Source organism: Temnothorax nylanderi, unplaced genomic scaffold (assembly GCF_030848795.1).
Source record: "Temnothorax nylanderi isolate EJ_2023f unplaced genomic scaffold, tnyl_v1.0 TNYL_tig0044_pilon, whole genome shotgun sequence".
NCBI lineage: Eukaryota > Metazoa > Arthropoda > Insecta > Hymenoptera > Formicidae > Temnothorax > Temnothorax nylanderi.
This window is the reverse complement of record NW_027249106.1, coordinates 944,356-963,135: the sequence shown is the minus strand read 5'-3', so window position 1 is coordinate 963,135 and position 18,780 is coordinate 944,356. Positions and strand designations below refer to the sequence as shown.

The window sequence follows — 18,780 nt, the reverse complement described above, 5'->3', positions numbered from 1 at the left end:
AAGGGGTTCCCGTAAGGTGTAAACGGCCTCTCCGACGGCTGCTGCTTCCCAATGCAATAAATTTCTTAATGCCCGTCGTTAATGGCACGCGACGTGTCGATGGAAGCTTAGAGAATTTTACAACCCGATACAGGGCGTTCAGGCAAACGACAGTTAACTCTATAAAAAGTTTAATCATTACGAGATATCATTCATTTATTATTACAGGTTTTATAAAAAGATGATTAATTAATTCATGAGATGCAGTAGTTGAACCCTTGGTTTAATTCTTTGTAATAATGCGATCCATTAATTATATTCATATTATAGAAGATTTCATGAAAAAAAAACCAGTTCTCTTATTTTTATGGAGGATCAAAAAGAAGGATAATCTGGTATTTAGAATTTTCAGAGCAGAGAATAGTTAGATATTGAAACAAATTATTATTATCATAGAGGAAATATTATGCTCTACAAAATACGTATTCCTAAATATATTTATTTCCTCTTATTAATTAAATTTTATATTTTTATATATATTATTTCATATTTAGATTTTAGAAGCAAGAATGGCATAAATTAAAGCTCAAAATAAATTAGTGGTTTATTTCAAGTCTCGTAGTGAATGTCAGATGAGTTATGATTAAGATGAATAAGCTCGAATGTCGTGACGCCCCACGGATAGAAAGGGAGTCCTAATCAACGGTACCAATCAGAGCGAGGCGAGAGATTAATAATCTCAGCGTGTCTCCGAGGAGGTAAAATGAGTTATAGATCGACAATTCAGGACCACACTTCGGTATTATATGAAGATAACTCGAGAAGAAAAAAATCGTGAGACAACCGTTGCAAAAAAATCCTGCAGCTTCGATATTTGTGTGTCTATTTGTCTGTTACATGGAAAAAACATAAAAGAATCATAAAATTCTCATTCAGACTGCAATTTACTTAGTTAGAAGAATAACGTTTTTTTTCGAGTGACAGAAATTGTTTGATGAAAAAGAAAAACATTTGTTTGTTTACTTGCAAAATATTTATTCCAAAAACTGCAGCGAAATTGCGAGCCGGAAAAGCGAGTTTTCTTAATCATATATTCCACGCGAAATTTATTTTCGCGGCATTAGCCAAATGATAATTCTTCTTGTGATAATCGTTTGAGTCGGACAATGTGTTCCGTGTTTCTCTAATTAATTAATACCATGCTGATTATCTTGAAACTTAAATTCCGTTTAATCATCATTAACACCTCCGATAGCTGGGCGTGAACGATCCCCGGAACAAAAACAAACATGGTAGTCGCGGTGGTGCGGCAGGGGCTTTGTCGCTTCGCGATGCAACCATCAGGTGGATAACAACGATAAGCTCGGCAAGAAATTAGTAAATTACAGCGAGTCGTGGGGCGGGGCCTTCTGTGGGAGTACCGGGAGTTACGAGTTAGGTCTTTATTTCATCAGAGAGATGAAGAAGTTGAGTCTTCTGTTTAATTACAAATTAAACAAAAATAATATTTTACGAAAGACGAAAAAAATTTAACAAATTATTTTTTATCTTGTTTTGCATATGTTCAAAAAGTTTGTAACATTGAAAAAAATCAGAATCTATGTGTCTTTTGATACTGATTGAATGAAATGAGTCGAATGAAATTTTTATGCTGACATACCTATCCAATTTTACACAAAAAAGAATATTGTTGGAAATTGTTTTATTAAATCTATTAATATCAATGAAAACAATATATTGTCTTACAGAAAGATTTTGTAGAAATATTCCTTTTCCTTGTATACAAGGTTATACAAAATTATCTTAAAGAAATAAAATAAATTCATATACTCTAAATATAAATATAAAAATATATAATCATATATTTTAATCATAAATTTAATTATAATATAGATATTTCTCCCGTTAGGATAATATCCAAGATTGATGTCAATGCTTGCATTTACGAGCTTGTTAATCACTTGACGATTCTGAATTACTAAGTTTCTCAGTTTGGTGGTAACAAAATATGTTACCTCTATTATAGGCTCATATCGTGTTAGGCGTGCAATTTAACACGTATCACGAAATCGCATTAATTGCGGCGTTCAAAGCGTCTCAAAATTCCTCTCTGACTACGGGACTAAATTTGCGTGCCTCCCTACGCGATTATCATCCTCGTCCGTCACACTTTCGTTATATCGTCGCGGGCACAGCAGGGAGATAAATTTCACGCCGTTATTAAGGGACACCCTCGAGACCGGAGTGTCTCATGGCTTCGCATCTGGCAAGGATAATGTTTCCCGTCGACCCTTCCTACCGTAAGAGCTCCCTGGCATTTTTGTAAAAATGACATACTCGATGTTATAATACGTTAATGTAATTTGTATTAATATTAAATGCCGTTGGCATTTGTATTAAACATGAGCATGGCGTTCATAACATAAATAGGCAGAACCGTGTTTTTTTCAAGATCATAGGAAACATATCTTAGAAACGTATCTTAGAAAATAATAACTATAAGCAGCTTAAATAATAATTCAATTAATTTTAAAAATACATTGAAAAATACTTTAATTTAAATAAAGTTTCCTGGAAAATTAGAGAATTTTCAAAACAATTTTTTTCAGAGTTTAAGTAGACATTCTGAACAATTGCCTTATCGTGTTGGCATGCAAATTTGCTTTATTTCAAAAGTTTTACTTAATTTTATTCGCATTATTAGATCATAGTTGATGCGCGTTATACTTATTCTATTAAATTCTGCAATGCTGTAGTTGCATGATAATCACTTTTCGCTTCGAGATTGTCTCGCTGTGTAAGTATTAAGCGTATTTATTAGCTCAGCGTTTGCACGGAGAGCTCGAGGACGAGGCGTTATATGACTCAAGCGACCGTCGCGCGTATTCCCCTGTACCACGTGGCCACGCGGAAATTCCATTAACCGCCAGGGCAAACTCGGCAAATTCGTCGCGACGATCCCCTAACTTTGCCATCATCACCAATCGACATACAGCTAACCTAATCGAGGCCGCCGCTTTAAGTTCCCCCGATCGAGGAAGGATCTAACGAAGCGTCCAAAGCTAATTAAGAAATTGATAAAGCGACCTTACCGCACAGACAACGCTACGCGAAAAGTTCTTCCCTCTCGTGTTGACTTTAACCTGACCAATATTGTCATCGTACTCCGTACTGCGCGCTCGCAGTTCCATCGACTTATTTTCGTTATTTTGTTATTTGTTATCGCAAAGTTTCCGATAATAACGTCGAGATAGCGTCGAGACGTGTCGGATGAGCGGAAGTTACGGGACAGCGACGCGATTCGCAGAAATCTCGTCGTTGAGGAAACTGTGCTGCAATACTGACGACGAAGAGACGCGCTATCTCGCGTTTAGGCGTGCCCGCGTCTGAAATCGCATTAACCGGCTCCAGAACTCCGTAAATTTGTCGGGTCGGCGTCCCGGCGCGCGGCTGGGTCGGTTCCCCGACCCGGTCGGGCACCCCGATTCCGAACTCTCTCCAACTTGGCAGCGTGTCTGCGCACCGCATAGTCGGCTCTCGCCGGAACTTGGTGCTCCAGCAAGACGACAAGAATACGGCGGCGGCGTCGATATGCATCACTGATACGGCGTTAATTACGCACGTGCCTTTCCAATTGCCTTGCACGTCACATTTATCATTCAACTAATCAGTGTCGGCATAATTAAGCGTAATATTGCTATTTGGGAGAATAAGAGAGAGAAGACACGCCGGGTAATTGTAATAGAGTTAAATTGAGAAAGATTTGCGACGGTCAGTTATGAAATTACGTGGCATAAAAAAGACTGCTAGCATTCTTGTGAAATTTGGGGATTGATGAGGAAAGTTAATTATTTTCGGAGGGTGTATTATTCCTTCCTCCCTTTTTCCCCCCGTCCACACACTGACTTTTGCTATGGACTAACTATTAGTAAGTTAACTTCAAAAGTATTTAAGATAGAAGAGCTTTCAGGTTCAATTACCTAAAATCTTTTAAATTTTAATGTGAAAGGCTACACTTGGTTAGAGCAGCGTTTAAATTTTTATTGAAGAAAAGCCTTCTCACGAAAGCAAAATCATGAAAGACACCACTCCAACTACCGAATCCCAACTTTCTTTAGACATTTCTTACCGCATCTGTCGTTAAAAAAAAAAGGAAGAAATATCGAGTTTCCAAGTTTCAGGCGAGTTGAAAACAATTCTCAATGGTACTTTTGCTCGCAAAGTTTTTATGTATTATCCCGAAGGAAACGGCACTTCGTCGACATTTTTGAGGAACGGCCGACGAGTACACGGGGCATCGGTGAATTTTCTGGTTACGTTTCGGTGAGCATCGGTGCGACAACAAGACGTTTAACGGGCCATCCCTGAGAGCGAGAGAAGCGCTTTCGACAGAAAAGTCCCGTTCCTCGAGATTGAACGGAAATTATACCGGGAGGGAAGAGGCCGACGACACGGAAAAGTCGTTGCGATTCCCTCCGTCCCTGGCACCGCATTCGTTGCTATATTGTTCCTGGTTATACTTTATTAAAATTTAAGTATGGCAATCGAATAATGAGAAATAACGAAATAACATGATAGACAATCGAGAAATCGTGTATCAGCATTTTTTTATGATTTAAAGAACATTAGCAAGCTTTTAAATTACTTTCTTATTAATTACATTTAATATTTAGGATTAAACCTTTAAATTTATTTATTAAAATTTCCATGTTTATACAAGAATTTATTTTATATTAATCTAATACATATATGTGTATTTATTGCTTTGTTATTATTAGAATTTATTTTTGACGTGTAATTTATTGCGTAATTTGGAAAATTTTATAAAATAATCAATAATTTTAAAATCGCATGCTTACAAAGGCATCACAAATGAACAAAATTTCTCGTTCTGCTAAAAATCCGGCTACTTCTCTCGCGTCAGACTCGGGCTGAGTATAGCAACTGAGACAAGGCGCAACTTAAGCAAGTCATTGTATACTTATAACCTGATCGCCTATTAAAGATACTTCGGTAATTAACGTAATTATCTTGACGATCCTCTTCCTCTTCCAGCGTTCCATTCGACCGAACCAGACGATGGGACCACTCGAAACATCTCTTCGTTCTTCTCCTCGCGAATTCGCCTCTATTGTTGAGCGCGTATTTTATTTCCCAACAATTTCTGGAGCGGCTCATTAATTTCCGTCGAAATTATAGTCGCGCGATATCCAATTTACCGCTGTTAACCGTCACTATATCGCCCACGTAACGTATTATTATATATGATATCGGAAGGTCTTCAAACAAATGCAAAATCTGGAAGAGAGATTAGTAGTGATATTCATGTAAAATATCACAGTATATGTATATAAAAATATACGTTTGCTTATTTATTTAGTGATTTAATTCGTTAATTGAAAAATTGTTGCTTATAACTTTTTTATATTCTACAATTGAAATAAAATTCCCGAATTTGCTAAATAGATATTTATTTTTTGGACTGTTGACACAGATTTATACGACACAAATGCATTAGCTTTTATTTGTATTCTTCTTCCTGCAAACCGCGACGCGAATCGTTTCGTATTCTTTTCTTTTTACGAGCACCCGGTCATTTCCACGGTTGTTAAGTGTCCATAAAAGGATGATCTAGCGAACCCTTCCGGTTTAACTCAAGTGGATTTCGACACTACATACATGGCATCTCGTTTTTCATAAAAGCACTCAGAAGCTCAATATGAATCACGCTTTCGATATTGAGCCGCACTTAAATCTGAGTAACGTATTACGATACGTTTTATTTCAATAAATCAACAGTGCTATTGTTTATTTGATATTATAAATTAAAAATAACTCTATTTTTCCTTTCACATTATTTTTGCTTTCATGATGCATAGTAAAAATTTGTTTATAAGAATATCTTTTTTGTTTAACTTGTGACTGTGAACACGTGATAGTTCTGAATAACAGTCTTTACGAGCTTAGATTGGAGAGTGAAAAACTATCATTTTTCGAACAAAAGCTTTACAATCAACGGGAAATGTTGAAACTGTGTAATCAGCTTTTATTGAAAAAAAAAAAAAGGCACTTTTTCATCTGTAACGAATCTCGAAAAAGCTTCAAAACCCCGTGTTCAAAATTGCCTTCTTTATTCTTATTCAAGACTGCAAAATATCGAAGGATCTTCCTATCCTTTATATCGATCATAAAATTCTACGACGGTCCTAAAATCACACGTTTCTTTCGGCAATATAAAAACATGTTCTATATAGTTCAGCATATACATCGTCCAATCGTTTCTGGATTCTTTGGTATCCAAGTCCGTACAGTCGCGCTTTTTGCGCAGTTTGAACAGACCTGGACTACCGTAAACTTTCGAGAAAGTCGACGACCTCGGGGGAGTCGTTGTTTATCCACTTTTCGTAATGCTGTCTTTGGTTGGTGTCGTGTGTCGAGCAGCTCGAATTGATCGATGACGTGCTAGAGTGCATGCCAAAGGCTGTAAAAGTCTAAGTGAGAAAGTGAGAAAGAATGAACCGATTATTCACCCTTGTTGTAATTATTATTATTATCATTAGAATCATTAGATGATAATCAACTTCTCACTGTACCTGGCTACACGATCGATTAACAATTTTTTAAATTTTTGTATGCGTATTTTGATTGAAACCAATATAAAATATACTTTTGCAATAATTATTATTGCTAAATAAATTTTCAATTATGAGATTAGATGATTAGATGGATCAATGAGATTTGAATAATACATTTATATTTAGCAATAAGTATTACAAGATATTTAATGGTGAAAACGATTAATTTATTAGATATTGGAAAGGGATGATATTTATTATTTAATGTTATACAATAATAGTAATAATAATAAAATACGCGCAATGGAAGTGAATAATCGCTCAATTCTCTCTTTAGTTTAATTAATTAAACATTTTGAAGTCTCTCCGAGAATCCGTGTTTAATTAAACTGCTTCTCTTTTCATTAGGATTATCGTTTTTCCTAAATCCTTCGGTATTTATCTTTTCAATGTCGATGAGAAAATTTCACAGCGTCGATAGTCTACTGCTTCTATCTGTCTATCTCTACGAGAAAAGAATCGGAGATACCTACAGGATGTCAGTTCGAGCTTGATCGCGGTGACGATATGCATATGCACTACATCCCGCAATGAAGTGTCTCCGGGTCGATAGATCTAGTCGGTGCATCCGATTTATCCCCCCCCCCCCCCCCAGCGACGTTAAATGCGTATCGTGCTTGTTTTGCGACAGGACGTCAAGGGTGTTGAGAGCGCAGCGTTGTCTCGTTCGAGGGTGTGCCGGCAATCGCTCTCTACAATCTCTCCCTCTCTCTCTCTCTCTCTCTTTCTCTCTTCCGTACGCTTCGCTTGATTTTACAGCCAGGAACTTCCCCGATTACTGACCATGCGACGCTTCATCGTTGCAAAGTGCGCTTTATTGCCCACTTGTCTTCCGTACAATTCGAAAATATTTTAAAGCAGACGTGGAATTTAATCAAAATACACCGTTCGAATTGTAGCGCGAGAGAGAATTTATTCTTTATCGTGTTTCAAGCGAAACTGCGGTATTTAGCAACACAGAAGTATTTACAATATTGTAAGAAAACAGCTAGCATATTACGATATATTAACAAATTCCAGAATCTAAAAATTTGTAAAAATTAAATTATTGGCTGCCCATTTTTCCTTTGCGACAACCGGTGTCTTCCGTAGTTATATTTACCCGTAAGAAGCACTTTTATTATGAACCCAGGTATTAACGTTTATGATGTCGTCAGTCATCCCACAAGTCTATCCTGGTCTCCGCGCCTCGAAATCCCATTAAACCAAGGCTCGTTCTTAATTTGGTTTCTGTCGTGATCCGCTGCACAAAGGAGTTCGACGTAAATTCGATGGCGGTGTAACTTCGGAAGAGGCTGGCTCAAAAGGGAGTCAGGCCGAAGGAGGCGACTATCGTTTGTCCCTGTCTCTCACAGTGTCAACAGCATTTCCCCGGAGCTTACACGCCAAAGGCACCTCCTGTCGCCATAATGAATATTAAATTATTATAAAATTATCGATATAGTTCCGCTACAATGGAAAAATGGCATTTCCCTTTAAGCGTGACGTGCCAACGTATTTGAAGATACAGCTGCGACAAGCCAGTGATGATCTTTAATTCTGCATGTCCTGGAAAAATAGAAGGAATGCACCCGGAACATCGCTTGTAAACATAAACAAAAGATAGGCGCGAGCTAGAGAGAGAGGAGTGGGGAGCGCCCGCCAGCGCCCAGCGCCCGCCTGGCGACACTGGCGACAGTAATAGTGCAGAGACCACGAAAGCTATCGGTACGATTAATTTGTCTCTCGAAAGTATAATAAAGATTTAATCTCTCACTGTACTGACCCGATTCGTGTATCCTCCTTTGAGATTCCTGATATTACCGAGAACGTTCATAACACTGCAATAATACGTTTACATAGAAGTAACTTTCAAAAATGTCTTGAAAAGAAATGTCTTTGAGAAGACATTATATAAAGTGACGACGAAAGATTTTCTAGAGCTCTCTTACGAATCACTTAAAATTAGCCTTCTAAAAATTGGGATACCAAGTCTTTTGAACAAGTTCGAATATTTTTATTTGATGATATATGTTGAATGTGTCGTCTATTCACGCCATTCACATAACCGAACTGAAATTTAGGTATTCCTCTAAATTAATCAATAATATATTATTGAAATAAACGTGCGACCAATTATTAAACTGTGTTATACGCTTAAAATTATCTAGATTGAATATTTTATCCAATAAAACATAGAGGTGAACTGCCATTTTGTTACATAATAGTCCCGGTTATAGTTTTGGAAGATGTGAGCTCCGCGACACTCGCGATATTATAAGTCGCGCTAAGTGGCACTTTTCGCATCTTCCAGAAAGCAGGTACAAGGTGGCGTAAAAGGATGAGCATGAGCAGACAGATCGAATGTAAGTCGATCGATCAACCGTCTCTCCCACGACGCGACGTTCTCTGGTTTATGTATGGAACTGGCGAGTTCCGGTGGCATCGCGGTGGGTGGCGCGCCGAGGAAATCGTGGATAACGGGGTTGGTTTCCGCGGTGGATGGAAAAAGAGAGAGGAAAGGGAAACAGAGAAAAAAAGGAAGCAGCAACCTAGGCGAAAGAAACCCTTCTCCCTCTTCTCGCTGGAGAAGATCGTCGCGGATGGGACCGATCGTAAATTATTCCGCACGTTTAGAGGGTTAAGCGAGTCGCGCACTCCTTTCAGTTGTTCTCATCCCTCCGCCATTCCGCCTTTCGCGACGCGCGATCTTCTACCCCTCGACGACGACGACGACGACGACGAAATGTGAACGGAAAGGAGTAGAAATCTATGGTACCATTAGCATGGTTCTCTCTTTCTCTCTGTCTTTTTCTCCTTTTCTACTTTTCGCGCTACTTTACATCGTTCCACATCTGCCATAATTTCGAGGCGTTGCCGCCTCTTTATAAAAATAGTAAATCGGTCGCAAGTAATTGCAATATTATTCCATCCTTTTCGCTCGAAACGCTTCGAAATCTTGCACGTATCGAAAATAGAGAGAAAATGCGCACTTTCTTTTAGAATTGAGTGGAAGAAGAGTGACCTTCTTTAGATACATAACAACCATGGAAATGGGTAGTATGATATTAGCTAATTTAATACGAAGCGGTATAAGGTATTAGTATAACAATCGATAAGATTGAGTTGACGCCAATTTTCACACGTAATCAAGATCATCACGTAATCGATATCAAAACCGTATCTTGATGTCATTAAGTATTCTTATAAAAAGAAGAGCCGTATATAAGAGTGAAAGCGAATCTCTCTCTTTCTCTCTCTTTCTCCCCTCTCTCTCTCTCTCTCTCTCTCTCTCTCTCTCTCTCTCTCTCTCTCTCAGTCAATTTCTACTCGATATCTTTTCGCAATATATCATAAGAATTACTCTAGTCAACAAAGTTAAACTCTTTTTTGATACTATGAATGAATAAATATAATCTTGGAATTTAAAGGAATCACTATAAATAATACGAATACGTATAGACGCTGTGTCGAAAATATAATATAAAACAATCAATTAAATTGTGGCAGCATTGTCAAATTCAGTGATTAAATATTCCGTATATTTTGGAACACTCAGATATTTCAAAGAGAATGGATAACTAGAGGATTAGGGATATACTAACCGGTACTGCGCGCGAGATAATTTCCGTGTCGTCGCGTCTCCTCGTTTTCATTGTGAATGCGAGAACGTGCGCCGATCTTATCAGCACGTCAGAAGCCGCGACGTATGCATCTGTTCTCCCCTCGTCGCTAGATGCACACGAAATTCTATTGTCCCGCGGCCACGCGTGTTTATTACGATGCGCCGCTCGTTCCGATGCGTCTAAATGCACGTCGTCGCCGTTGCCGCCGTTGCCGCCGTTGCCGCCGCTACCGCCGTCACGACGTTGCATCACGCATACCTTATGACGAGTCTGATCGTAAGCGATCCGCGTGGTGCGCCCTGAAAAGAAGAAAAAAAGAAATGGAATTCCTGTGGGATGTCTGCGCCCGTGTGCAAACTCCAACTCCCCTGACTGAGCGACGAAGACTAGACGTCTGCGTCATTTCTCGGTATTGACACGAAGATATGTCGGTAGTTTTCACTATTGAATAGAAGGAACTCCTTCCCTGGAACTCAATATCTTAGATAAACTATTTCAAGGCTTTGTGAAGAGATACAAAAGAGATCCGCCATGACAAATGATTTTACTTAACATATATACATATTGATCAATAATTAATAGATTTTAGAGTTAGATAAAAGAGTAGACTCTGTACTAGCAGCTTTTATGCTGTAGTTACAATCAATGTTTATATTCTCGACGCGTGATGTGCAATTAAAGAATTCTTTTTCTTATTCGCGAAAATGCAACAAGCTATGAGACACATTGCATAAACCGTAGAGTCGAGAGAAAACGGTTAGATGTTTCGTTTATAATTAATCCTAATATTTGTATGATCCCTGCCAATTCTATACAAAACATTTCCTACTGTACGCGTATTTCTTTACTTCTATATTATTTCGCATAAAACGAATTTCGAAATCGAAGAGAGATAGTATTTGTGTGTTAATAGAATTCTTCACTTTGAGATCTTGGTTTGAAAGCCAATGTCACAACAATTAACATTATATCGCCAAAGTAAGATAGAATTATTGAAAGATACAGTGTACACAAGAAAAGTTTAATAGCAATTTAATCGCGATTTTACATTATATTTTCTATGCAACAAAATACGTATGTGTTTGACATGTGTATATGCATGTGCATTATTTATCGCAATTGTTTAGTCTCTGAAAATGTACATATTATTTTGATAACTGATTTCTCTATTTAAATTTTGCACGTAAAACTTGAATTTTCTCTAACAATTTTTATAATATTACGAAAAGATATCAAGCAGGAGTTGACTGAGAAAAGACTCGCTTTCGTTCTCATGCGGATCTTCTTTTTACAAGAATACGTCTCGATGGCATTGAAATACGTTTTGATGGAATTTATAAACTTCCGGGACGCGAAGAGAATATTTTTCTCGATCGGTTGGCTATATCGAGCGAGAACCGCGAGGAAAAATAGGGATATCAGGAGGCGCCGCGTAATGTTTTCCTTTCTCCAGCCCAGGCGTATCCGATGGAATATCGACAGATTCACGCGCGAATCCGCGAGACGAGCGAGCTGCTGAATACATCGAATGCAAAAGAACAGCTTGCATTCGAAAGGAGAAGGAAAAGAAGAAGAGAATATCGGCCGTACGATTTCGGATCGAGAGATTAAGATTCGATTTTGTGAGAAAATTCGACATTTCACACTATCTCGTTCGCGAATTGATATCCCTGGTCTAGTAGAAATATCGGAAATTAAAATCGAAAAGAAATATCAGAGAAAGATGTATATGTATTTCGATTTTAGATAGCCATCAGTCCCAATCTCGAATATATCGTGTTTCATACAGAATAAATATAATTATTATAAGAAGAAAGTTTGATGGTTAGTCCTCACAAATTAAAGTTAAGGAAAAACATTTTTTTTTATAGCATTATGAATTATTCGATTTTAATGTAATTAAGCGCCATTATTATTATATTATATTATTATTATATTATTGAGTTCTTTGTATCTATTTTACATCTTTTCCTAAATTATTTTTTCACGTAAAAGTTTATTTTTCTGTACTCGATTGATTTTACCGAATATTCCTGACGCTTCTAGCTAGAAAATATAAGAAGGAAGAGAAGATCTTTGCCAAAAAACGTGGATCTCATTTCTCTTCGTGCAGTGGAAAATGCAGCCAGCATATCGTGTTACAATGAAACCAAGCACTCGCGTAGTAAATCGAAGAAAACTTGCTTTGAAAGTTTGTATTCTCGACTTGTGTTAAAGAAACTCGCTAAGTCAATATAATTAACTTTATAATTCGGTGAGTTTCTTGGCAAGCTGACAATAAATAAATATTTAAAATAAACTTGTAACGTGTAACGGTGTTTTTGCTTGTTCGTAAAAGCTTCATCAGCTTGTTTTATCTTCCTTCTGTATACGACATGAAAATATTTTGTTTACGATGACATAAAGTTTACCGCCTAGTCGTGAATACAAAGTGAAACTTACAAGCGAAACTGACGTTAATCTTTCGTGAGACGGAAAATCTTTTGGGGGTACATATACGTGCAGAAATATACACCGTGTGTAAAATACTAGCATAAAATATTATATTTACTAGAGAGATGAAAAAGAAGATTTATCTAAAAAGCATTAAATTTTTATTTTTCTTTATATATATATTTTTTTATAAAGATTAAAAATATATTTAACCTCTTTTAATTATGTGTGTTCGTGTATGTTCGTATACGTTAATACACGAAGCACTGAATTAGTATATCTTTCTCGAAAGCGAGGAAGATATGCAAACAAGCTCCCCAAAAAAGCGGCGTGAAAGAAAATAAATTTGCGAAAGCCCGAAATCCACCGCGCGTTTATCTCGTTTCTCATAGTTTCAATATCTCGTTAAAATCTGGGATAGGTTCCAAATTTTACGCGCTGTCGCGCTGCGCACTGCTTTATCCAGCCTATCCTGGCATCGCGCGTCAGATTATGGTTGATCCCAATCCAAAGGTCCGCGATGCGAAGCGAGGCGCGTCGATGGAATCGTTTTACGTTTCGACAAAGAGCCGAATTGATCGAATGTAAAGAATAATGCACGGGCGCGAATAATGCGGAATGGGTGTCGGAAAACATTAAGAGGAGGGGAAGGAAAAGGGAAACGATGGTGGCGGATACCCGGCCGATTTCAGAACGGGCCCAGCCAGACGCATATAAATTGGCTGCGCGGCATGAATCCCTTTACATTTTAATCGAGGCTGACGACAACGCCGACGGCCGCGTTGCCATGCTCTTTCTCGTTTTTCCTTCCTCCCTGTCAATTCTCTCCCCTTTCACCAATCTCTTTCCGCCTTTCCATCTTTTCCCAACACGCCAACACGTACCATCCACTCGCAGCTGCAAACTCATCGGACGCTCGCGCTCGGAATGGACCTATCGTCAGAGTCGAAAATAAAGGAAGAGATATGTCGTTTCAAAAGAAGGAATTTTTCCCTTATACATATATATTCTTTTATTTGCTTGTGTTTTTAATTACCGTTTAAATAACAAATCTCACAGATTGACAGAAAGAGATTGATACATATTGGAAAAATCGAGCAGATCCTATCCTTTATTTCTTCCCCTCTCTTGTTCCTTTTCACCTTCTCTCCTTCTTTCTCTCTTCGATCCTACTACATCTTTTTTTTTATTTTGTGATCATGAAGCGGATTCTAGTGCATATTTTTATATCTTAATTCGTGACAACAAAGTTTCTTTTAAGCGTGACACTTTTACTTTCTTTCTAATTCCGCTACGCCGTCTGCCCTCATCAACGTGAGACTGTATCTCCGTATCTCGCTACATATTTTTTAATCTCTTTTCACGACTGTGCGACTTTTTCCTTGACACGGTACTTTCATTCTCTTTCCGACTCTGCTCCACCCTTTTTTCTCTCTTCTCACGATTATGAGGTTTTTTCTTCCGGAAACTCGTTGCCGCTTCTATCTCTTTGCGATTGTCGGGTGTTTTTTTTCCTCTCTCGATATGACGCTTTCACTTTTTTTCCCGTATCGGAGACGCGTCGTCCGTCGTCTCTCTCGAAAGCACATTTCGCGATTCGCGGGTACGGAAATACCCGCACCGTGGAAAGCGACGCTATCGTGGAATAACGAAGGAAGAAAAGAGAAATATGAACGTCCTCGCAAGAGGTATGTACATGCGATACTCGAAGGTTTTTCTGTTTGCGAGACCCGTGTCTGACCTGCGAAAGGCAAGAGTCCAAGTATCACTGTCGTAATCCACAGGAGCATTTCACGGAAGTGATATATTGAACAAACGCGTGGCTTTTATCAGAGGGAACTGATAAAAGACACTGCTCGAAAGTATACTCGCTGTGTTTCAAGAGTGCGTCTAGTATTGTAGTAAATATGTATCACCTATGATTTTTAAAAGTTATCTATATATATTGCAAACAGCGGAATACTGACAACGTGAAACTTGGAACGTGCATGAAACTCAATTAAATTAAAATCCTTATAATTAAAATATAATATATCAATTAGTTATTATTTGAGCATGATGAGCGCTTCTAAATAGAAAGTGCTGAAATGCATCCAGGATGTGCAACTTCTTTGGCGTATGTAAATAATCGCTTCATCTGAAACTTCCCCTCTAATCTGTTATTGTCCTTATTAAGAAAATAATCTGAGCAGGATGGCTCGCGAAACCAGATTTTATATTTTTTTCAATTATCTTATAGTCACCGTTGAACATATTTTGAATTAGCGTCCTCGTTAATATGCGAGCGATAAAAATATGTTATTGACAGTAGCAAAAATTGATTCATTGAAAGCATAAACAATTTCTTAGAGTGTAATAAGCAAACGTACTCAGGTAGAATATAAGAAAATAAGTGCTTTAATTTATGATCCAAGGTTGTTTTCGAAATTTATAGTAGGTAAGTATTGACATTCAGTATATTTTGTACTTTACCGGTTGCAATTTTATAGTGCGGATATATCGGCGCAATAATACAAATTGCATGGCACTTCCATCAAACGTATCTTACCAATGCACATATCACAATGAGCAATACGCAACCGCGATGTTGAAAGAGAGCGAAACATGCGTTTGCGCGAGTTTCAAATAAAAAGTCATCTTGTATTTTTCTGTGGGAAATGGACATCTGTTAAATTTCTCTCGGCATTAAATCGATCGATCTTAATCGTCTATTCTTTTCCACCGAGCAAAAACATGAAATTTGTGTGTTTCGATTCTCACGGTAGTATTTTCTTTTTAAATTACCTTACGTTCGCAAGATTAAGCAATTTTATGTTAGAATTTATATCAGAGAAATAAAAGAGTTTTAAAAGTCATTGACTCTTCATAAAAAGAAAATATGCTATTCTTCACCAACTTTTTCGCAGTCAAACACGATACGTTTCTCACAGAGTGATGATCTATATTGTGACCCAGCACTTCAGTTTGAATCGGATTATTTTACTATTAATTGGCTTATGGCCTTATCAATGTTCGAAATTAGTTCAGCTTCAGATAATCTTGTGCTTTAGTATTCTGATTAGTAGTGTTGTGTATCAAGTAGGTCCACATTTCTAATCATATTCTTTCTTATGGCCATTTTATATGTAATACTATTTTCCAAAAATTTTTTAAATATTTATATTTTATTTTTATTAATATATAATATACGTATAGTGAAATTAAATATCTATACTTTACTGTAATTATTAAAAGTTATTTTTCAAAAAAGTTTATTAATTATAGCTTGCAGTATTTATTTCTGCAGACTGTACTATTGATCTTATCCTTAAGGTTGTCTCTTTTGCATTATTTTTTTGTATGTATGTGATCGAATACAACTCTTTTCGAGTTAACAGACAAACTGTAAGTTGATCTTTTAATGTATTTAACTAGATAAATAATGTCGATAAATTAGTTTGTATACGTAAATTCTTTACAATATTTATACAATGAGTCGAATATCGAAAACTATTTTTGACGCTATAGATGAAATGGTCATTGGAGCAACTTCAGCGTATCTGTAACGAGCTAAAAGACGAAAAAGAAATTGATATCATGAAGAAGTGCGGGGACAATTCGAGACGTTATACAACTCTACTTATATGTAAGAAAGTATATATTGACATCTCTAGTACATTTTTTGTAAATAAATTGAATTATTAGCCTGGTTAACCACATGAGTATTTAATTAAAATATTTAAGTATTATATTCTAACAGCAAAAATGCAAAATTTAATTATAAAATTATGTTATTATACAATGAGAAGCACATATAAATAAATATACATATACACCATATATGTTTATTATTGTATAATAACATAATTTTATAATTAAATTTTGCATTCTGTAAGAATATAATAAAAATACTTTCTTCCATTATATATACTTTACTAGAACAATTAGTATTTTAAAAATTAGGATTAATTTAGCATTAATACTCGGAAGGAAAGTGGTAAAAGGGCAATAAATTTTGAAATGTACTTATACCATTTAAGGATACAATTTTTTGGACAAAAAACAAACAAAAATTTATATAATTATTTTTTTAATGTTTTTAGGGCTTAATGTGTGCAACTTAATTGCTATTATTTTATTTCCATTTGTACTGTACATTTTTGATACTGTCCTCCGCATAAATGAATATCATCTAACAATAAATCGCCTGATACAGATGCTTATACCTAAGCACTTTGTCGGTCGAGAAAATTATATGTATATAATTATCTTGCATTCGGGCTCAACGATTATGATAGGAGGGATAATACTGGTAGCAACAATGACGATGTGCGTAGCATACATTAAACATGCTTGTGGAATGTTTAAAATCGCCAGGTGAAGAAATATATGTAAGAATAAATGTAGAAATTGTAATTTTACACATAATTTTCTTCGTTTTTATTTGAAGCAATTTTATATAGACGAAAGCAAATTGGCTATTGTAGCAAAATTATCGCTATTATACATTGGGTATGGGCGCGATTAACTTTGTTTGTATAGTAAATTATTCCATATTGTAGGAAAATTTTTTTTGATAAAGTAGAAAAATTCTTTTGTTAAAAGAAATATGAATTTTATTCTAAAACACAACAATCCCCCCCATCTTCAAAAAAATGTATTTTGCTGTCGCAACTAGATCTTTCGATAGTAAAATGAAAATCAATGTTATACAGTTGATTGGTAAATATTTACAATAGTTATTTTTAGCATATTATATTTACAAGCCTTTTTTATAACAATCGATGTAATATGTGACGTTATAAAAAAAATAATATATATATATATATATATGTCAGTAAATCGATTTCTTTCATAAACTCCACAAAGATAATCATAATAATAACATTCTTTATAGTTATCGCATTGAGAAGGCAATAGCAGTAAATACGCTGAAAAATGTTAGTTTGGAGAACGAGATTATAATGTATAGAGAGATAATTCATGCCGTTGATATTCATCGTAAAGCTATAAAGTTAGTTAAATATCTAGTAACAAAATTATACAAAAAGAAATGTAATAATATTCTCTTCTTATTGAAGGTCTACCGCACTTTTCTTTTCTGGGTTCCAACGATCGCGTTTCGTCTTATTAATAATTGGAGTACTTACTTTAAGCCTGAATCTTTATGGAGTTAGTTCTTCTAACGTTATTAGATATATTTTTGGATAAGTGTTTAAATTGGAAAAAAAATGTTTTATGATTTTGTTTTATAAAGGACAGGCAAGAACTAGAAAATCAAATGGCTTGAAGGAGAGGGTTGTCGCAAGAACGAAATTTCTTTAAATTAAAGCTTATTTTCTAGTTCTTGCTTGCATCTTGCTGGTAAAAAATGATCAATTATGAAACAAAATATTAATTCTGACGTTATATTTTAGGTTTCTGAAGCTGTTTCGCACGATATTCATGATTTTGTATTTCACTTTCTAATCGTAGTTGATATTTTTGTATATGTGTTTTTATTTAACTATGCTGGACAAGAATTTATGGATCATAATGACCACATATTTTCCACTGCGTAAGAGACACTATGTATGCTTATAAATATATGTCAGTAATATTTTGACGAACTCTAGTATAATCGAGATTAGGAGATTAATTCATATAACTCTGTATAAAGATTATTATTGTATCTCCAATTATCAATTTGTTTTTCTGATCTTTATTTTGTAGATACAATGTTCGGTGGTATGTAACACCATTACACGTACAGAAGCTAATATTATTCCTCTTACAAAGGGGTAGCAAGACTGTCAGTCTTAATTTTGGCATAATGTTCGTGTTGTCCTTAGAATTATTTGCAGCGGTAAAAGATTATTATATGGCCTATGTTACGTGTAGCACGTTACGTATATGTATATGTTATGTATAAGTGTGTGTGTATATATATATATATGTACATGTATAAATATGATACACAGACACACGATACAGATATATACATTTCATTCTAGTTAACGAAGGCATCGATATCTTATTTTACCGTTATGTGTTCGATGCAATAGCGGAAATTTTTGATCCAACGACTGCAGTTGTATAACGTATTGCAATTTGCGGTGATATAGGTAAGTGTAAAAATAATTTTTTTCGTATCTGTTTGACTATTGGAC

At 36.0% G+C, this 18,780-nt stretch overlaps 2 protein-coding genes across 2 annotated transcripts in view; both read left to right on the top strand.

The window, feature by feature from the left end:
- Positions 1-18,780, top strand: part of Slip1 (SLo interacting protein 1) — a 191,544-nt gene that overhangs the window by 66,688 nt on the left and 106,076 nt on the right. The gene's annotated exons all lie outside the window — the stretch shown is intronic.
- Positions 16,777-18,737, top strand: LOC139771782 (uncharacterized). Its single transcript, XM_071704819.1, has 6 exons — positions 16,777-17,008; positions 17,529-17,645; positions 17,713-17,803; positions 18,049-18,188; positions 18,344-18,476; positions 18,625-18,737. The coding sequence occupies exons 1-6, from the start codon at positions 16,848-16,850 to the stop codon at positions 18,673-18,675; spliced, it is 693 nt and encodes a 230-aa protein (XP_071560920.1). The 5' UTR covers positions 16,777-16,847; the 3' UTR covers positions 18,676-18,737.